General features: G+C 41.7%; 1 protein-coding gene across 1 annotated transcript; it reads left to right on the forward strand.

Moving 5' to 3' along the window:
* On the forward strand, positions 765–20,806 carry ZNF483 (zinc finger protein 483). Its single transcript, XM_013966218.2, has 7 exons — positions 765–800; positions 1,153–1,254; positions 2,917–3,442; positions 3,890–3,978; positions 7,027–7,153; positions 7,516–7,611; positions 15,561–20,806. Exons 1-7 carry the CDS (start codon positions 765–767, stop codon positions 17,123–17,125), a joined length of 2,541 nt encoding a protein of 846 aa, XP_013821672.2. The 3' UTR covers positions 17,126–20,806.

Raw genomic sequence — 22,139 nt, forward strand, 5'->3', positions numbered from 1 at the left:
CCTGGAAGCTGGGCAAGGGACTGTGAAAACAGGAAACTGTAGTGTACATAAAAGGTCATAGGGGAATACTAGGCAGCAATGAAAATAAATGATTTTCATTGATTTGTAACCACAGGCAACAATAATGATAAACCTCAGAGACATAATGTAGATGAAAGGAGCTATATACAGAGTCCATGTGATGATTCTTGTTGTCTAGGCTCTAGGTTCCAGGTATGGAAACACATGAAATTGTTCTACTCTGTTGTTCTTGTTGTTGTTCAGTTGCTCAGTCATGTCCTGCTCTTTACTACCCCCCTGGACCGCAACATGCCAGGCTTCCCTGTTCCTAGAATTCTCTCCACAAAATTACTGGAGTGGGTTGCCAATTCCTCCTCCAGGGGATCTTCCTGACTCAAGGCTTCATTGAGAACATATGAAAGGGTGAGAACATGAGCCATACAAGATATCTAGGCAGGTGGCAAGTCAGCCGTAAGTAACAGGCAGGTTGGAGGGAGAGGGATAGCCAGGCGGTCACTGTGACAACACGCAAGTAGAGGAAGAGGTCAGGGAGCTTATCAGTGGCCAGATTCCATCAGCCTTGTAGGTCACTGTAAAAATTAGAATTTCTACCCTGGGTGAAATGGGAAACCTTTTCAGGGTTTTCAGCAGAGGAAGTTCATAAGCTGTGTTCGTATTTTAAGCATCTCTCTGGTTGCAATGTGAAGAGACAAAAGAAGAAACGTGAAATCAAGACGCCATTGCAATAATCCAGGCGAGGCATGATGGCGGATTGGACAATCATGGTGGCAGGTGTAAAAGTAATACGTTTGACATTTAATTCAAGTTGCGGCACTATGACTTGTATTGAATGCGTTGCTAATATGCTTCTGTGGTGGGGGTTTTGCAGCCTGGATTTCAGGGAAGGGTGAGGAAGGAAGAGGGGAAGGATGCTTTGAGGTTACCAAGGAAACAGAACATCATAGATCTGAAAACCTGAGATGACTCTAGGCCTTTAGGCCTCTGGCGCAGCAATAATTCCGCAGCTGAGACCACCAGCACGTCCCAAAGACCATGCGCAACAGGCCGGGGTGGGAGCCTATGGAAACCACAGACCTTTCGCAAAGCTGGACAAGCGCATCCCGGGAATCGTAGTTCTGCGTCCCTGCGCAGGCGCATTCAGCTCCCCGCCGCCTTGCGCGCGCAGCTCCTGCAGGACCAGTTTCTAGAAGCTCATTGCGGTGGCGTTGGTCCTGGCTGCGGGTCTTGACGCAGGTAGCGGTTGCCCCTGGCCTCTAGTTTGGGGGCCGAGGCCAGGTTGCCAGTTCTGAGGGCGTACCTGGGGCGGGGTGGGGGCCGAGGGCAGTCTCGCTGTGCACTCCCAACATTGCAGCTTCTGCCGGAGATAAGCGCGCTCCTGGATGGAGCTTTCCTCCATCCCTTCCCTGAGCCCACGGTCTTGCAACTTCGCTACTTTGGTATTTTGGGCGGGAAAAGTTATTGTGTGTGCGTGAGGGTAAGGGGGGCTGTACCGAGTATTGCGGAATGTTTAGCAGCATCCCCGGCTCCACTCATTAGGTACCAGCAGCATCCCTCCTCCCCAGTCGTGATAACCAAAACGTCTTCAGACGTTGCCGAACGCACCCCGTGGGGCAAATCTCCCCCCACCTGCTCTTTTGGGAACTTCCTTCTGCCTGCGTCACATTTTCACGGAGCCTTTATTGTAAACTCTTGGAGATCGGAACGAGTGTCTTAGCCACTGCAGAGTCCCAGGTGTCCAGAGCGGCTCTAGGTACGTGGTGGGCGCTTAATATTTGGCAGAGGACTAAATGACGTCATGCATAGTGTGCGCGGCACTCTGTGCCCCTCGGAGGTGGGTAATTAATTGACGTTGTAGCTTGAGGAGAGTGTCCTCACTTGTCGCAGTGTAGCCCATCTAAGACATCTAAGACTATTGTCATTTCTTGAGTGCTTTGTGAGGGTGGGGGTCCCGTCTGACCCGTTCACGTCTGAATCCATAGTCCCTGGTTTCAGATCGTTGTAGATGGTCAGTTATTTGTGGAATGAGAACGCATGCCACACAGGGCAGACTGCGCAGAAGAGTATTTGGGGATCAGAGAAAGCCTCATACAAGAGGTGGCAGTGGAGTCGGGTTTTAAAGAAGGAGCAAGTTTGGTAGAGGAAAAAACGGCAGCATTCCAAGGGGAGGGAATGAATGACTCTAGTGCAAAGGCGGAATGGGGTAGAGTTGCTGGAAATGGAGAGATACCTCTTTATGGCTGCAGTGTCCATCAGGGGCAGCTGCAGCTGAAGGTCAGGTCATGAGGACAGGGTTTCAAGATCATCATGTGTGACTTTTGCGTTTGAATTTTGTGTTGAGACAGTTGGGGAATTACAAGACCGTATTTTGCATATTAGAAGAAATCCTTAGGCTTCAGTGTAAGACTGAAATTGAATGAGGCTGTTCTTAGGTAATTTCAGTAGGAGAGAATGGAGAGGTTCTTAGGAAATAAAGCCGCCAGAACTTGGTTATTGATTGTGTGAGAAATTTGAGAGTCAAATATGAAATCAGGTTTTTGAGTTGAGCAACTGGTGGGGAACTGTGTGGCCATTCACTAAGAGAGGGCAGGAGTGGAGTCAGTTTGGAGCCTCTTGTAGCAGTGAGCCTTTTCTGATATGTTTAACTGATGAGTATCTGAAGAAACTGTTTTCTTGGAGGGTACATACCTTTATTTACCCTCAAGTAACTTCTCAGCTTTTCACTTAACAGAGAAAATCATTCTTTTAGTATAGTAGTCGGGCAGGGCAGTTCTATGCCTCTGAGTAGGGGTGTGTGTGTGTGTGTCTATAACAGAACCAAATCAAGAACAATGTTTTTTAGGATTCACAATTTGTTTCACTTAATTTATCTCTTATGTTTCTTGATGGTTTCTGCAGGACCATAAAGTGGATCCTTGGAACACTTGGTATTTTGCTGGAGAGTGCCTGTTGGTGGACTGTGCTGACATTCAGAGTCTAAAGGAGACTGGATTTCTGTTGGTGATACATACTGCAAGCAGGAGTAGCCCAAACAAGATGACAGCTGTCTCCCCAGATCCTCACACTCTGGTCTCAAGTGAACAGAACAAAGTCCTTAGGATGGAGACTCCCAGGAATCCAGAAGCTCTCATGAAAAGAGACACTGCTGACCCAGAGTCTTTCAGACAGAGGTTCAGGTGGTTTTGTTACTCTGAAGAGGCTGGACCCAGAAAAACTCTGAATCAGCTATGGGAGCTTTGCGTTCAGTGGCTGAGACCAGACATCCACACGAAAGAACAGATTCTAGAGCTTTTGGTGTTTGAGCAGTTCCTGACCATCTTGCCTGGGGAGATCAGGATTTGGGTCAAATCACAACATCCTGAGAGTAGTGAGGAAGTGGTGACCCTAGTAGAGGATTTGACCCAAGTGCTTGAAGAAAAGGAAGGTGAGATTAATAGGTAAAGGGGGGAAGTGGGGGAGATCATCTCAAGATATGACAGTAAACTCCCCAAAAGAGTGTTTTCATTCAGTAAGTGACTTTTGTACAAAATGAAAGAAGCAAATTACTATATGATACTACACATATGATGTTCCACCTTAATACATCTCATAAAGATTATTATGAAAAGTAAATACATTGAAGTAGTGGGTATATGGAATGAAGGAAATCAGATTTTGTGAGCCTAAGAATTGAAAGAATATTTTAGAGGGTAGTAGGGGAAAGCTTGGGTTTCAGTATGAAAATGTATGTGTGGCTGTCCTCTGTGTTTTAAGAGTGTAGGAAAAACTTTTTCTTTGTTTAATCTGATCTTTTTCTCCAGAGTGACAAATATAATAATTTTAGTCTGAGGAGCCCATTTGAAAGGCGGAATTGTTTTTCTCCCCTTCCTAGAACCAGTCTCTCAAGATTCTGTTATTTCCGAAGAGGAGAACCCTGAAGAAGATAAAACTGTTTCTATTCTTCCAAATACTGAGTCCCAGGTAAGCTTCCTTTCACTGGTTTTCATTCTTTTTTTTTAACCATAAATTTTCATTCTTAAGTTAATTTTTAAATTGAGGTCTAGTTGACACCCAGCATTGTGTTAGTTTCAGGTATATAATATAATGGTTTGATATTTGTGTATATTGTGAAATGACCACCACAGTAAGTCTACTTAATATATATTAACATATATGGCTACAGACCTTTCATTTTTAAGTAAATGCTCACTGAGCTCCTCCTGGGTGTTATAAAGACACTAGACTAATTCAGACCATCTCCTTTTCCTCTCAGTCTTCGCATTCTTAGGGCTCATTCTTCAAATGCTATTTTACTTCAGTTATCAGAATTGGTCATAAGTCTGACTCTGATAAGCTCAAAATTATTTACTAAAATCCAGCAATTATTCTTCATAAGACTGGTCAGGTGGAAATAGAATTATATTTCCTGAACATGACCAAAAAACACATCTGGATAGTGTTGCAAAATAAAAAGCAGTCCTCACAATACCATTAAAAAGATGAGGATGTCTCACCTTACTGTATTAATGAGTATTTTCTGAATATTTTAGCCAATCCAGTGTGACAAGAAACAAGTGAGGTAAGTATGGATATGGAAGAAGATGTATATTATTTACAGATAATGTAGTCTTTTTGGAAAACCTCAGAGAATCAACTGAAAATGTACTGAAACCCATTTAGTGGCTGAGAAAAGTAGCTGATTACAAATCAATGTTTTCTATATACCAGTAATTTTCAGGAAAAAAAATTCTCATTCGCAGTGGTAAATAATAGTGCCCTAGTAGCCTGGTCAGAGAAGGCAGTGGCACCCCACTCCAGTACTCTCGCCTGGAAAATCCCATGGGCGGAGGAGCCTGGTAGGCTGCAGTCCATGGGGTCGCCAAGAGTCGGACACGACTGAGTGACTTCACTTTCACTTTTCACTTTCATGCATTGGAGAAGGAAATGGCAACCCACTCCAGTGTTCTTGCCTGGAGAATCCCAGGGACGGGGGAGCCTGGTAGGCTGCTGTCTATGGGGTCACACAGAGTCGGACATGACTGAAGTGACTTAGCAGTAGCAGCAGTAGCCTGGTAATAGCTCTGATTACCAGGTAATGGCTCTGAGTAGACGTATATCAGGGACATATCTCCCTGATGTACATCCACTTCCTTGTCTCTGGAACCTGAGAATGTTACTTTACCTGGAGGAGAGGTCTTTGCAGATGTGATAAAATAAGGATTGGTCATATGAGGACGTTATTCTGGATTGTATGGCCCTCAGTGACATTAAAGAGTACTTAGAGTTTGAACACAGGAACAGGAGAAAGCGATGTGAAGATTGGAATGATAAGGCTGCAAACCAAGGAACACCATGGAATGCTGGCAACTAAGGAACCTGGAAGAGGCAAGGAATGGATTCTCGCTCAGAGGGCCCAGTTCCACCAACATCTGGATTTCAGACTTCTGGTCTCCAGACTTCGGCAAAATAAATTTCTGTTTTCTTAAACCACCAGAGTTATGGTAATTTGTTACAGCAGCCACAGGAAAGCTACTACAAGTGCTAATAGCCACTCTGCTGTACTGCCTCTCAAAATGTCTTGCTATAGAGGATGCTATGAAAAGTGTATTGTAATGATTAATTGTGCTTGTTTATAATTTAAAGTAATTGTAAGTGTATGTTATTGAACACAGATCCTTGTTTGATTGTGAGAAAGTAATTGCTACTTAGAATTGAGAGGGTAACAGGCAGGAAGGCCTGGGGTCTCCAAATGGAGGAAATAGGGTGCAAGTGTCAGACATTTTTATCTCTCTTAAGAGGCAGGAGGAAACAAACTAGTGATATTTTTTTTCCTTCTCTATACAAATTTAAAAGGAGGTTTCTCTTAAAATACTGTGTTGCCATAATGACACCTGGTTTCACTTGAAGTTAACTATTTTCAAATCTTAAGTTAACCAATGCATTTTTCTTATGAAAATGTTTGTCTTAAGCTATGTTAATATACTATACATTTACCCCAGACTCTGTCTTCAAGTCAGTTCCACCTAATGGCTCAGAACCTACTTGACCAGTAAGTTATACTCAGATATTGTTCCCCTAATCTATGTAAACGAAACTATTTGTATGGTAATCTACCCTTCTGCAAGATTCAGGTCAATCGTTTTATGGGCCGGGATGAATCATCTGGTGCCAAGATTATCCCAAAATGCATCTTATGGATAAGGGGCCTGGTGCCATTCTGAGTTTTAAGACATTGCTTTCTTTCATTAACAGACTGCTAGCATTGGAGAAGGAAATGGCAACCCACTCCAATGTTCTTGCCTGGAGAATCCCAGGGACAGGGGAGCCTGGTAGGAGGCCATCTATGGGGTCGCACAGAGTTGGACACGACTGAAGCAACTTAGCAGCAGAAGCAGCAGCAGTGACTATATAACATCCAGCTGAAGACTAGCAGAGGGGTACTCTTTCTGCCCCCTTCTGATGCCTATGTCAGAAGCTTTTTCTGTCTCCTTTATATTTTAATAAAACTTTATTACACAAAAGCTCTGAGCGATCAGGCCTCATCTCTGGCCCTGGATTGAATTCTTTCCAGAGGCCAAGAATCCTGGCGTCGTTTCATTCAGCAACAACTTTTCAGAATCAACTGGAAATTATAATTTGGAATGTAGTCAGTGATGTTACTTTTCCATGTTTAATTTAAAGCTTATAGAACTTATATTGATTCTGCAGATTTGGGGACTGGGAAATGTAATTTGTGTTCTTTCATTTAATATTTTCTGTTAATTCTAGAAATCAGCATGTTAGGGCAAATTTGATCAATGTTAGTCATTCCAGAGAATCCTTGTATAGCATTTCACACCAAGGACAATGGAAAAGGAGGGGATTGTATCATAATCTTGTATATCACTTGTTACGGTCGTATAACAGCTACCTTGTAGTTTGCTTGCAAATTCTTAAAGACTTGAAAACCATCGCATCTGTTACTTTTCTGAATTCTTCGGATCTGTTTGGGAGTAACACAATGCACACAGGCTGTCTTTGGTGTTCTAGGAATCCATGACACTCAAAGATGTGGCTGTCACCTTTTCCAGAGGGGAGTGGAGGAAACTGGAACCTTCTCAGAAGGAGATATATAAGGAAGTGCTGCTGGAGAACTATAGGAACCTAGAATTTCTGGGTAAAGACATCTTCTCTTCATGATTCAGTGTCTAAACTGAGTATCTTTTTGTCCGCTAACATTGGAAGATAGGTGCTATTAAAGGTTTTAGCTGAGTTTACGGGAGTCATACGCCTAAACCTTAAAATGGGTCCTAAAAATGTACTTTTATATAGTGTTTTCTAAAAAGAAAAGTCGCTTTGCTCCACTGAACTGAAAATGTTGAGCACCATACCTTCCCCAGTTTTCTCCTCAAATTCCAGTGCTGAAGTCTACTTTTGACAACTTCTTCTCTTCCCTGAAGAACTAAAGGCTATGAGTGTTGTAATGTCTTTGTTTTAGAAAAAAAAAAAAAAAAGACATTTTCTATTTTCTCTCAACAGGCTTTCCAGTTTCCAAGTTAGATTTGGTTTCCCAGCTGAAGTGGGCTGGACTACCACGGCTGCTGCAAAAAGAAGTCTCCAAAGGCTGTAGACCAGGTGAGTTGGTGAAAAGTAGAGAAAGACATGGAAACAGTTGCCTACCAAGTCATTTGAAAGAGGTTGTGAAATGTTGGGTGGACTAGGTGCTAATATAGATGATGAAAATTTCTGCCTTGCCTTCCTGGAATATTCATTTTAATAGGAGAGACACTCAGTTTGGGTCCTCTGAGAAGGATGCCAAGATTGGCCCCATCAGAGACTTACTGGGGGGAATAATTCCAGGGACTGGAAGAGGCTGGGATTGCTATGAAGGTGATGTAGGTCTGATACCTGTGACAGGAGAGGGAAAGGAAGGAAGGCTGAGTCGGAAGAGTCTTAGATTGAAGTGCAGGTTGAAAAGATTTTAGTAAAGCCAAAAATGAACCTCCCTGACAAAGTCATCTAGCAGAGTCGTATGCCTCACAGAAATGGGCCCAAGTGTAATTGCCATTCTTGTCATTGACTGGGAGCACCTTTAGTGAAGTGGCCTTGGTGTGATGCTGTGGTGGAGTCAATGAGCATCAACAGGGGCTATCAAGTGCCTCAGAGGAGATTTGAAGGGCAAATTTCCATGGATGCTATAGATACAGAAATCAGGACAAAATGTGTTTATAATGGGATGTACACTATAATGCTGGTGACTGCAGCCATGAAATTAAAAGACGCTTACTCCTTGGAAAAAAGTTATGACCAACCTAGATAGTATATTCAAAAGCAGAGACATTACTTTGCCGACTAAGGTCCGTCTAGTCAAGGCTATGGTTTTTCCTGTGGTCATGTATGGATGTGAGAGTTGGACTGTGAAGAAGGCTGAGTACCAAAGAATTGATGCTTTTGAACTGTGGTGTTGGAGAAGACTCTTGAGAGTCCCTTGGACTGCAAGGAGATCCAACCAGTCCATTCTGAAGGAGATCAGCCCTGGGATTTCTTTGGAAGGAATGATGCTAAAGCTGAAGCTCTAGTACTTTGGCCACCTCATGAGAAGAGTTGACTCATTGGAAAAGACTCTGATGCTGGGAGGGATTGGGTGCGGGAGGAGAAGGGGACGACTCAGGATGAGATGGCTGGATGGCATCATGGACTCGATGGATGTGAGTCTGAGTGAACTCCGGGAGATGGTGATGGACAGGGAGGCCTGGCGTGCTGCGATTCATGGGGTTGCAAAGAGTCGGACACGACTGAGCGACTGAACTGAACTGAACTGACACTATAATGATGGCATGTATAAGAAGCAATGGGAAAATATAGGAGCAAGGGGATAATTAACAATTGAATTTTGAAGAATAAGTAGGAATTCATCCAGTGGACAGCATGTTTACTATAATCCAGTTTTGTTAAAAGAAGAAAAAAACGTACATATATATGTATGTCTAAATGTATAGATACGGGTTTTTACTATTAATATTTGGAGAGCATTCATGTTAATACTTGGAGAAGGCAATGGCACCCCACTCCAGTACTCTTACCTGGGGAATCCCATGGACGGAGGAGCCTGGTGGGCTGCAGTCCATGGGGTCGCTAAGAGTTGGACACAACTGAGCCACTTTACTTTTACTTTTCACTGTCATGCATTGGAGAAGGAAATGGCAACCCACTCCAGTGTTCTTGCCTGGAGAATCCCAGGGACAGGGGAGTCTGGTGGACTGCCATCTATGGGGTCACATAGAGTCGGACACGACTGATGCGACTTAGCAGCAGCAGCAGCATGTTAATACTGGTTATCTTTGAGGAATTACATTTTTTCTTTATTCTTCTCTTTCTTAAACTTTAATAATGAATCTTCACTAGATTTTTAAAAATTATAATAAATGATTATTTATACATCAGTGGCTCAGACAGTAAAGAATCTACACCTATAATGCAGGGCACCCAGGTATGATCCTAGCATCAGGAAGATCCCCTCGAGGAGGGAATCTACCCACTCCAGCATTTTTGTCTGGAGAATTCCATGGACAAAGAAGCTTGGTGGGCTACAGTCCGTGGGGTCTCAGAGTAGGACACAACTGAGTGACTAATGCTTACACTTTCACTATATATCAATACTTTAGTTTAAGAAAAAACAGTAATTTACTTTGCTTTTTGTTGTTCAGTTGCTCATTCCTGTCCGATTCTCCTACCCTGCGGACTGCAGCATGCCAAACTTCTCTGTCCTTCACCATCTCTTGGAGCTTGCTCAAACTCAAATCTTTTTATCCAACCATCTCATCCCCTGTCCTCCTCTTTTCCTCGTGCCTTTAATCTTCCCCAGCATCAGGGTCTTTTCCAATGAGTTGGCTCTTTGCATCAGGTGGCCAAAATATTGGAGCTTGAGCATCAGTCCTTCCAATGAATATTGAGGGTTTATTTCCTTTTGGATTGATTGGTTTTATCTCCTTGCAGTCCAAGGGACTCTCAAGAGCCTTCTTCAACACTTTTCTCTAGTCCATCTTCCTTTTTTTTTATTTGCCATGAGCTGTAATTTTGGATCTAACTGGCACCCTTCTTCAGTTACAATGAAAGTGAAAGTTGCTCAGTCGTGTCCGACTCTGTGAGCCCATGGACTGTACATCCATGGAATTCTCCAGGCCAGAATACTGCAGTGGGTAGCCTTTCTCTTCTCCAGGGGATCTTTCCAGCCCAGGGATCGAACCCAGGTCTCCCACATTGCAGGTGGATACTTTTATCAGCTGAACCACAAGGGAGGCCCAGGAATACTGGAGTGGGTGGCCTATCCTTTCTCCAGCGGATCTGCCCGACCCAGGAATAGAACTGGGGTCTCCTGCATTGCAGGCAGATTCTTTACCAACTCAGCTATCAGAGAAGCCCCCCTTCTTCAGTTAAATTGCCAGTAAAGAAGGTCAGGAAAACAGCTTTAGAATTTGGGTTGGGAGAAACGTATGCATGAAGAAACTGGGATAGTGGAGGGAGGTTTAGGGCTGAACTCCTCAGGAGTAACTGCCTGGCCCTCACAGGAAGATGATAGAGACTTAGATGTCATCCCTAGAAGCCATCTTGCTGGGGAGATGCCAACCACAGTCCCAGGTGCAGGGGGTGCCCTGGGCCTCCAGGACCAGACCTTGGGCCAGAGCCGTGTACCTGCTGGGGTCGTTGGGCTCATAGACTGACAGTACCCTCTCCACAATTAGCCCTTCATTTAAGTCAACCTCTTGGCTATTTACAGTGTAATTACATGAATAAAGGAAAGCAGTTGTCTTCCTATGTTTAAGTAACATCTGGTAGAGTAGTTTTGAAAATGGAATCTAAAACTGTTCTGAGTAAAATTTAGCAGCATTGGTATAAATACATGCCTCTCCTCAAAAACTGCTTATGTAAAAGAAGTATCATTTAGATGTACAGTTTATTTCAGTTCAGTTCAGTCACTCAGTCACGTCTCTTTGCAACCCCATGAACTGCATGCCAGGCCTCCCTGTCCATCACCAACTCCCAGAGTTTACTCAAACTAATGTCCACTGAGTCGGTGATGCCATACAACCATCTCATCCTCTGTTGTCCCCTTCTCCTCCTGCTCTCAATCTTTTCCCAGCATCAGCTCTCATCTTTTCTAGTGAGTCACCCCTTCGCATCAGGCGGCCAAAGTATTGGAGTTTCAGCTTCAACATCAGTCCTTCCAGTAAACACCCAGGACTGATCTCCCTTAGGATGGACTGGTTGGATCTCCTTGCAGTCCAAGGGACTCTTTTCAAAGAGTCTTCTCTAACACCACAGTTCAAAAGCATCAATTCTTTGGCACTCACCTTTCTTTATAGCCCAACTCTCGCATCCATACATGACTACTGGAAAAACCATAGCCTTGACTAGACAGACCTTTGTTGACAAAGTAATGTCTCTGCTCTTTAATATGCTATCTAGGTTGGTCATAACTTTCCTTCTAAGGAGTGTCTTAATTTCATCGCTGCAGTCACCATCTGCAGTGATTTTGGAGCCCCCAAAAATAAAAGTCAACCACTGTTTCCCCATCTATTTGCCATGATGTGATGGGACCAGATGAAAAGTCATTTATAACTTACTGGTGAAAAAGTTTGTGACAGACAAAGTCATAGTCAATAACCATGGTTTATAAAAAGCTCATGCAGATCAGTAAGGAACCGTGAGTCTGTTAGAAAAAATAAGCAAAGAACTTCAACAGATAGCTGACCAGAGTAACTGACAGAAAGAAACTTTAAATAGCTATGAACATGAAAAAAATGTTCCAAGTCACTGGTCAGCAATGTAAGTTACATTTTAAAAACACTATTTATTATGAATCAAATTTGCAAAGGTTTAGAGAAAAAGCATTTGACCAGCGATGAGTAATCAAGTACTTTTAATCATGTATTATCTGGTGATAGAACTTTTCTACCCTTTGATTCAGTCACTTTTATGACTCACTTCTGAGGAAATATTAATCATTTGATAAACATTCCATACAGAAATAGTAACATTGATATGATGGATTATTATATAACTCGTAAAAATTATCTATATGAAGAATTAACCAATGAGATGGGAAAGAATTATGAAAAAAGTAACTACATATTATATACATAGATTTTCTATCCTAAAATATGTAGAAAATTTCTAGAAAAAATCAGAATTTTTAATAATGGCTAACTTCCAGGTAATAGGATTTTGTATTTTATTGTCTTTATTTTTTTTGAAAAGCACTCGTTAGCACTTAATGAACCTCCCATCCATGTAGGGTCAAGCTACCAGGACAGCACCCTTAATCTCCTCAGCTCTTCTGCTAGAATTTGGCCTTGAGTGGGATGGGCTGTTTTGGGAGCTTTCTCTTCCCCAGAACTCAATATAGTAGCCCCAGTGTACCCCGTCATGAGAGGAGCAACTCCAATTTTTTGGGCAGCATTTACCATATCAACTCACTCACTCAGGTCCATAGTTTATCCAGGTTGACATTTGGGCAAAAGCTCTGGTTCCTTGCTAAGTGGTAATGCCTCATCCCAACTTTCCCAAAATTAGTGTAGTGTAACATTTGTCCTTTAGTTGTGTCTGACTCTTTGCTACCCCGTGGACTGTAGCCCACCAGACTCCTCTGTCCATGGAATTCTCCTGGCAAGAATACTGAAGTGGGTAGCCATTTCCTTCTCTAGGTGGTCTTCCCAGCTCAGGGATCAAACCTGGGTCTCCCACGTTGCAGGCAGATTCTTTACTGTCTGAGCCACCAGGGAAGCGCAGCCTTACCTGGGTGATATTTATCAAAATTGATCCTGTGGTGACACATGCCACCAATGTTACCCTGGCCTCCAGGAGGTTTCCAGTGTTTGCTGTGCCTGTGGTTCATGTGGCCCTTAAGTTTCCAGATCTTCCTTAGTCTGGATGGCATGTCGGCAACTGAGACCATAGAGGGACGCCCCCATGAAGTCTTCAGAGCTGTCCAGCGTTTTGTATTTTATAGTTGTCTGGTTAAAAATCAATCTTACTAAAGTGATACTGTAAGCTCATGATTAAGAGCCAAGATGAAAGAAAACATAAAAAAGAGCCAAGATGAATGATAAATATAGGAATTAATACAGGAATTCAAGATTCAGACCTTATTTTCTTGGGCTCCAAAATCATTGCAGATGGTGACTGCAGCCATGAAATTAAAAGATGCTTGCTCCTTGAAAGAAAAGCTATGACAGCATATTAAAAAGCAGAGACATTACTTTACTGACAAAGGTCTGTATAGTCAAAGCTTTGGTTTGTCCAGTAGTCATATATGGATGTGAGAGTTGGGCCATAAAGCTGACCACTGAAGAATTGATGCTTTTGGATTGTGGTGTTAGAGAACACTCTTGAGAGTCCCTTGGACTGCAAGGAGATCCAACCAGTCCATCCTAAAGGAAATCAGTCCTGAATACTCATTGAAAGGGCTGATGCTGAAGCTGAAACTCCAATACTTTGGCCACCTGATGTGAAGAACTGACTCATTTGAAAAAGACAGTGATGCTGGGAAAGATTGAAGACACGGGGAGAAGGGGACAACACAGGATGAGGTGGTTAGATGGCATCACCAACTCTGTGGATATGAGTTGGAGCAAGCTTTGGGAGTTGGTGATGGATAGGGAAGCCTTTTGTGCTGCAGTTCAGGAGTCACAAAGAGTCAGATACAACTGAGCAACTGAACTGAACTGAAGATTCAGAGAGGGGCACACACCTTGAGAGTATGGCATTAGAGACTCTGGGACTTGAACCGTAGGCCTTACCAGATTTTTATATTTGTGATAGTGAAGGTGCACCAGGGTTGAATTCTAGGCAGTCTGAAGCATTAAGACTGAGAAAACAGGACTGAGAATGCAGTCCTGTCATGGACGATAAATAGATGCTTGGTTAGAGTATCTGCAAGGTTGGTAGGGGTCTGGTGGCTCAGTGGTAAGGAATCCGTCTGCGAATTCAGGAGATGCAAGTTTGGTTCCTGGATTGAGAAGATCCCCTGGAGAAGGAAATGGAAACCCACTTCATTATTCTTGCCTGGAAAATCCCATGGACAGAGGAGCATAGTCCATGGGATGCAAAAGAGTTAGACACAACTTAGGAACTAAACAACAAGGTTGGTAGGGCCAGATGGGTGGTAGCCTTTGAAAATCTAACATAGGTGGTGTTGCATGTTTGTGATGTGATTAACATTGTCTATAAACTTAGTGGTATTAGGCTGCTTTGAGGAGAGGCAGTGTGGTATAGGGATGGGATCAAAAGAGTGGGCTTTGATGTCAGTCTGGGTGGCTCTAGTACTTACATGTGACCTTGGGTAAGCGAATTATATTCACTCTGTGTGATTAGTTGTCATATCTATAAACCAGGGATTATGACAGATCCTACTTCATAGGGTTATTGTGAAAATTAAGTGACATTCAAGTAAATTGCTTGGTATGGGACCTGGCATTTGGTTCAGTTCAGTTCAGTCGCTCAGTCGTGTCCGACTCTTTGCAACCCCATGAATTGCAGCACACCAGGCCTCCCTGTCCATCACCAACTCGCGGAGTTCACTCAGACTCACGTCCATCGAGTCAGTGATGCCATCCAGCCATCTCATCCTCTGTCATCCCCTTCTCCTCCTGCCCCCAATCCCTCCCAGCATCAGAGTCTTTTTCCAGTGAGTCAACTCTTTGCATGAGGTGGCCAAAGTAATGGAGCTTCAGCTTTAGCATCATTCCTTCCAAAGAAATCCCAGGGCTGATCTCCTTCAGAATGGACTGGTTGGATCTCCTTGCAGTCCAAGGGACTCTCAAGAGTCTTCTCCAACACCATAGTTCAAAATCATCAATTCTTCGGCTCTCAGCCTTCTTCACAGTCCAACTCTCACGTCCATACATGACCACTGGAAAAACCATAGCCTTGACTAGACGGACCTTTGTTGGCAAAGTAATGTCTCTACTTTTGAATATGCTATCTAGGTTGCTCATAACTTTTCTTCCAAGGAGTAAGCGTCTTTTAATTTCATGGCTGCAGTCACCATCTGCAGTGATTTTGGAGCCCCCCAAAATAAAGTCTGACATTGTTTCCACTGTTTCCCCATCTATTTGCCATGAAGTGATGGGACCGCATGCCATGATCTTAGTTTTCTGAATGTTGAGCTTTAAGCCAACTTTTTCACTCTCCTCTCACTGTCATCAAGAGGCTTTTTAGTTCCTCTTCACTTTCTGGCATTTGGTAATTATTCAGTAAACACTTGCACTATCATATTACTATTTGGAAAGAGAATAAATTGATGTAAGGAGAGTAAGTTTGAACCTATTACAGAAATTTGAAACAAGGGTGAGAACTTGGATCTCTAACTATAAAGCACAAACCTATCATCTTCCTCAGTATATTTCCTAAACTCTCAGTTCCCTCAGTTTCCCCATGTCACTTTTCCCTTCCGTGCTTTATGAGACTCTGAAAATTTTTCCAGGCCCTGTTTCTTACAGTTTCTGTTGTCTCTGTTCCTAGTCCCAAGTGTAGTAGCTTTCTTTATTGCAAACAAGAAATACTCTGTTTGTTATTTCTTTCAGAGTGTGAACTTGGTGGTGGATTGAAGGAATCTGGTGGAAGTCAAGATGTTCTTATGGAAGAATCGACTTTGGATAAAATAATAGAAAGGTATCTAATGAGTAGCGATTGTGACTCTATGGGAGAATCCTGGAAACATGGCAGATTCGAGGATGGTTGTAGCAGTAGGGAACATTCACAAGGACAAATCACACAGAAGAAAACTCATGGGAGAGGCAGTAAGGGTGAAGAATTTGACCCAGAAAGAAGTCCCTTTGGAAGTAGCTTCAAACCACCTTCGGATCTAATTAAACATCTGAGAGTCTACTTAAGGAAGAAATCTCGGAGGTACAATGAAGGCAAGAAACCCTTTAGTTTTCATTCAGACCTTGTTCCGAACCGCAAAGAACACAGTGGTGAAAAGCCAAGGAAATGTAACGAAGGCAGAAAAGCTTTAAGTCACTCTTCTTCTCGGACTGAACATCAGAAACATCAGAAAAGCCGTGGGGGGGAGAAGTCTCAGAAGTGTAGTAACTGTGGAGTAGCCTTTACTCAAAGCTCATCCCTCAGTAAGAAAAACTCCTCTACGTGTCAAAAATGTTTGAAAGGTTTAGGTCAAGATACATCCATAGATAAAGACGAGGGAACTGAGACTGGAGAAGGAACCCATAAATGCAGCAAATGTGGAAAAGCCTTTGGCTATAGTGCCTCACTGACCAAGCATAGGAGAATTCACACTGGGGAGAAACCCTACATGTGCAATGAGTGTGGAAAAGCCTTCAGTGACAGCTCATCTCTCACACCACACCACCGAACTCACAGTGGAGAGAAGCCCTTCAAGTGTGATGACTGTGGGAAATCTTTTACCCTAAGCGCCCACCTCATTAAACATCAGAGAGTTCACACTGGTGAAAAACCCTATAAATGTAAAGACTGTGGGAGGCCCTTCAGTGACAGTTCATCTCTTATTCAGCATCAGCGAATTCACACTGGAGAAAAACCCTACACATGTAACAACTGTGGAAAATCCTTCAGTCACAGCTCATCCCTTTCCAAACATCAGAGAATTCATACCGGAGAGAAACCCTATAAATGTGGTGAGTGTGGGAAAGCCTTCAGACAGAATTCTTGCCTTACCCGACATCAGAGGATTCACACTGGAGAAAAACCGTATTTGTGTAATGATTGTGGGATGACTTTTAGCCATTTTACATCTGTAATTTATCATCAGAGGCTTCATTCTGGAGAAAAACCCTACAAGTGTACCCAGTGTGAGAAAGCCTTCCCTACCCATTCACTCCTCAGCCGTCATCAGAGAATTCACACGGGTGTCAAGCCTTATAAATGTAAGGACTGTGGAAAATCCTTCAGTCAGAGTTCGTCTCTCAATGAACATCATCGGATTCATACTGGAGAGAAACCCTATGAATGTAACTACTGTGGGGCAACCTTTAGCCGGAGCTCAATCCTTGTAGAACACCTGAAAATTCATACTGGAAGGAGGGAGTATGAATGCAATGAGTGCGAGAAAACATTCAAAAGTAATTCTGGCCTCATCAGGCATCGGGGATTTCACTCTGCAGAATAATTCTTGGAAATATAGTAAGGTGCGGGATGTGGGTTTACACAGTTCTCCCTCATTAAAAACCTAGGGTGTAAACTACCGCCACATTGATTAGTAGGAAATTTAGTCACAGTGGTCCCTTATTAAAAACCTGGGGTGTATACTGCCACAGCATTGATTAGTAGCTGCAGCTTTGGTGGGCTGGCAGCTAGGAAAAGTATCGTTTTGTCATTTACCCTTCTTTGCAAGGATGTCAACTTTTGGTAGAGAGTGACAAAGCGTTGGTAAAGTCTGTGGAAAGAGGGGAAACTAGCATGTGGAATAATCCTAAAAGGCCAAATGTGAATATAAAAATCAGGGGAGGGGTGCAGGGGACCCACCTTACTAACCTGTTTTTCTTCAGACTTCTTTCTCTCCTAGCTTCCCCTTCTACTGCCATGTAGTGTTACAGAAAGAGGAGCTTACTGCAGTCAGGTAACTTGAGTTCTGTCCCAGTTTGCCAACTAACTCACTGTATAACCTTGGACAAATCATTTGACCTTTCTGAATTTTCGTTTCTTTACTGGTAAAATGAAGGAGTGGGACTAATGATTTCTGAGGTTTCTTTCATTCCCTCCCTCCCTCTCTTCCTTCTTTTTCTACCTCTGGTAACCTCTGAAGCTGTGGTAATAAGTTAAAACATTTTTGGTTCATTGGCATTTCCAGTTTCTCTAGTGTAATAGAAAATAACTCATTTAAACTACTGAACTTCTGGCATAGTGAGAATGCAGTATGCTTTTAAAATATTTGATGCTGGAACTGCTCAAAAGCTATGCATGGATCAAGTCAGTAGAGGTCAAACAAGTTTGCCATCAGGGAATGTCTTGATTGGACAAAGCACCCCAACCCCTGTGTTTGCTCTGGATGTTGGCCCTGAGGACTGGGAAATTAAATGGCATATTCCAGGCTGTCTCAGCCGTGAGAGTGTAACTGTCCTAGGAAAACAGACAAGGGACTGGGAGGGGGTTGGGAAACGGGTACTGAAAACAGCTATTTTGGATGGATTGTCTTTTGCAAGATAGAGTTCTATTTTTAAAAGTTTGTCTATAGTAAGTACAGTTTCCTGTAATCAGAGTGTAAACATTTTTGTGTGGCAAAGGTCACAAGCTAAGATTGGGCCCTTTGATGTGTGTTAGTTGGTCTGCATGGTGTGGGTGTGCACATGTGTAAGTAGTTGTCACCATTTAAAAATTAGGAAATTTCATACCAAAAAGAAATTTGCCTTGAAAAGTTACTGGGCTGACAACAATGGACCCATATTTCTGTGGGGTAGTCAACTGGTTTTGGGTATCGGCTGCCACCTTTAGAGGGGGAATCTGTTCTCCTTGCAAAGTTCTGTCATTCATGTAACCTGACTTGCCCCCTGTAAGAAGCTGATACTATGATCCGCTACCACCTGGAGAGTACCTATCCTAAAACCTAAAGAGATTTTGTAGTAAAATTCAGGAAAAGAATGTAAAAATGATACAGAGTAAATTTTCAATCAAGTTTTCCTTTATGAAATCAGACCTGAAAGGAATAGATGTTAGTGGGTTATTCCTTAAAAATATTAGTGGTGGAATCTGAATAATAATCTTTAACTGTGAAAAAGGAACTGAAAATCCTGGGTCAGTTAGATTTGGGTCTCAAGTTGTAGGATCCTGAAGCAGCCCCAATGACCACATGGTGCAGAGTTCCTAAAGTTGAAATTTGAGGCAGCTCTTAAGAACGAAACAGGTAAACTTTCAGGTTATGGAAGTGAAGACATGCTTAATGGTCATCTGAGATTCAGCAATATTTGCTGGGATTTAATGGGTTTAGTTTGCAGTGCTACCTCTGGATAATGGTTTTGGTTTCTTCCTTGTCTCCTTCCCCAGGGTAGCTCAACTATTGCTGAGTGATAAATTGGTCTGTATAGTTACTTCTAAATGGACCAGCCAGAGAGATTCTAGACATGGAAGGAATATGGCTTATCAGAGTTATTCACCCCGGGTGAAATTTTTTTGTGAAAAGATGAAAATCCTGATTTCTTTTCTGGAACGATACAATCTATAGAGAGAATTAAATATGTAAAAATCTTGAGAAGAGGCTTGTTCCAGGATGTTTACTTGTTACTTTCCCCAACATCCATAAGAGGATGCTTTATATCTGTACGAGTTGGGAGTCCGGAACATAAACCTGTTTTTTGTTTTTTTTAATAGTTTTTTTGAGATATAAATTGCATATTGTGGAAGTCATTCAAGTGTATAATTCAGTGAGTTTTAACAAATTCAGTGAACTGTACAGTTGGCAACACAGTCTGTTTTTAGAACATTTTAGCACCTTAATAAGATCCCTCACACCCATTTGCAGTAATCCCATTCCCACCCTGATCCCAGGTAACCACTAACCAGTCTACTCTCTGTCTCTGTAGAGTTGCCTTTTCTGAACATTTTATATACATGTAATCATATGTGGTCTTTTTTAGTTGTTCATTAACTTGTATCTAAGTTCATTCATGTTATTTTCTAAATTCATGTGTATTGTAGCATATCAGTATTTTAATCCTTTTTATTGTCAAATAATAGCTGATTGGATGGATGTGCCATATTTTGTACATTTCACCAGTTGAAGGACATGTGGGTTGTTTCCCATTTGGGGCTGTGAAAAATAATGCTGCTCTGAACATTAGCATGCAAGTCTTTGTGTGGACATAATGTTTTCACTTTTCTTAGATGCCTGACTTGCTGGATTATATGGTAAATTTTTGTTTTAACTATTTTAAGAAGTTGCCAAGTTGTTTTCCAAAGTGACTGTATTATTTTATATTCTGGACTTCAGTGTGTGAGGGTTCCTGATGAGGTTATATCCTCACCAACCCTTGTTAATTGTTCATCTTTTTAAAACATTTTATTATAGCTAATATGGTGATTGAAGTGGTATCTTTTTGGGGCTAATGGTATTGAGGATCTTTTCATATGTTCTTTAGCTGTTCATGTACCTTCTTTGGTGAAATATGTTGCCCACTTAAAAAATTAAGTAATTATTAACTTATAGATCTTTTTATTCTACAATAAGTCCTTTATCCAGTATGAGCTTTCTAAATACCATGTACTAGCCACAGGGCAACCTCAAATCCTCCTGTACAGCTTTTATAAAAAGCTTGGTTTCAGTAATTGCTTATATAAGATTGCCTAAGGATATTTAATCTGGCCTATTATCTAAATACTTAAATTCGTTTTGGAGTTATATCAAACAGTCAAAAGGTTTTAAATGTCTTTTGATTCCTTATAGAATTTTTTTTATTAACCTGTGTTATGCTTACCCATTTTACTTTAAAATGAAGAACTTGAATTTTAAAATGTTTCCTCTTTATGAGTTTCTATTGAAGAAATTTCTTTGTAGTCTCAGGAAAAGACAAGGCTTTTCTTGTCAATGAATTCACTTTTATTTACTTATTTTAGAATTTTTTTGTAATGTGGTAAAATATATATAATATAAAATTGACCATTTTAACTCTTCTGAGATGTATAATTTAATGGCATTAACTATGTTCATGTTCTTTCTCACGCATCCCCACCATACATCTCTAGAACTTTTCCATCATCCCTAACTGAAATTCACTCATTAACCAGTAACTCCTCATTCTCCCCTCCCCCAAGCCCTTGGTAACTACCATTCTACTTTCTGTCTATGAATTTGACTATTCTAAACACTTCGTATTGGAGAAGGCAATGGCACCCCACTCCAGTACTCTTGCCTGGAAAATCCCATGGATGGAGGAGCCTGGTAGGCTGCAGTCCATGAGGTCGCCAAGAGTCGGACACGACTGAGTGACTTCACTTTCACTTTTCACTTTCATACATTGGAGAAGGAAATGGCAGCCCACTCCAGTGTTGTTGCTTGGGGAATCCCAGGGATGGGGGTGCCTGGTGGGCTGCCATCTGTGGGGTGGCACAGAGTCGGACACGACTGAAGTGACTTAGCAGCAAACACTTCATATAAAAGAAATCATTCAATACTGTCCTTTTGTGTCTGACTTGTTTCACTTAGCATCTTTTTAAGGTTCATGTTATAGCATGTGCCAGAATTTCATTTTTTCATTATTTTAATGCTAAATAGTATTCTTTTGTAAATAGACCACATTGTTTGCTTATGCATTCATCTTTCAGTGGTCATTTAGGTTATTGCCATCTTTTGGCTGTTAATTAACACTGCTATGAACAGTGGTTTGCAAATATTGTTTGAGTCCCTGCATTTAGTTCTTTGAGATATATATCTAGAAGTGGAATTACTGCATGGTTCATCCATGTCTTAGTGTATGACAGGATTTCCTTCCTTTTTTAAGGATGAGTAATTTTCCATTGTATGTGTATGCTACGTTTTATTTATCCATTCATCCCTCAGTACACATTTAAGTTGCTTCTACCTCTTTGACTATTGTGAATAATGCTGCAGTGAACATGGGTGTGCAGGTATGTCTATTTCCAGCCTTCTCTTTATATACAAAAGCAAGATTGCTAAATCATGATAGTTCTATTTTTAATTATTTAAGGAACTTCTCTGCTGTTTTCTATTGCAGTTGCACCCATTTCACACTCTTACCAACAGTGCTTAAAGGGTTCCTGTTTATCCACATCCTTGCAACACTTAACTATTTTCTGTATTTTGGATAGTGGCCATACTAATGGTTGTGAGATGGTATCTTGGAGTTTAGATTTGCATTTCTCTGACAATTGGTGATGTTGAACATCTTCTTATATGCCTGTTAGACATTTGTATGTCTTCTTTAGAGACATGTCTGTTCAAGTCCTTTGCCCATTTTTTAAATGAAAATTTTCATTTCCTGTTCCACTCTTTCATTGTTTTCATTGTTTTCTTTGCTATGCTGAAGTTTTGTAGGTTTGATACAGTCCATTTGACTGTTCTTGCTTTAATTGCTTGTGCTTTTGGTGTCATATCCGAGAAATCATTGCTAGACTCAGTGTTGTGAAATTTTCCCCCTGTATTTTCTTTTAGGACTTTTATAGCTTCAGATCTT

The sequence above is a fragment of the Capra hircus genome, chromosome 8, assembly GCF_001704415.2.
Source record: "Capra hircus breed San Clemente chromosome 8, ASM170441v1, whole genome shotgun sequence".
NCBI lineage: Eukaryota > Metazoa > Chordata > Mammalia > Artiodactyla > Bovidae > Capra > Capra hircus.

What these genes read in the sequence shown, in the direction of transcription:
- ZNF483 (XM_013966218.2), top strand. Translation starts at nt 765, where the DNA reads ATGGCGGATTGGACAATCATGGTGGCAGGTGTAAAA. An exon ending in TCATGGTGGCAGGTGTAAAA is followed by an intron (nt 801 to 1,152) that starts GTAATACGTTTG and finishes GTCCCTGCGCAG; the next exon opens with GCGCATTCAGCTCCCCGCCG. An exon ending in CTCCAAAGGCTGTAGACCAG is followed by an intron (nt 7,612 to 15,560) that starts GTGAGTTGGTGA and finishes TATTTCTTTCAG; the next exon opens with AGTGTGAACTTGGTGGTGGA.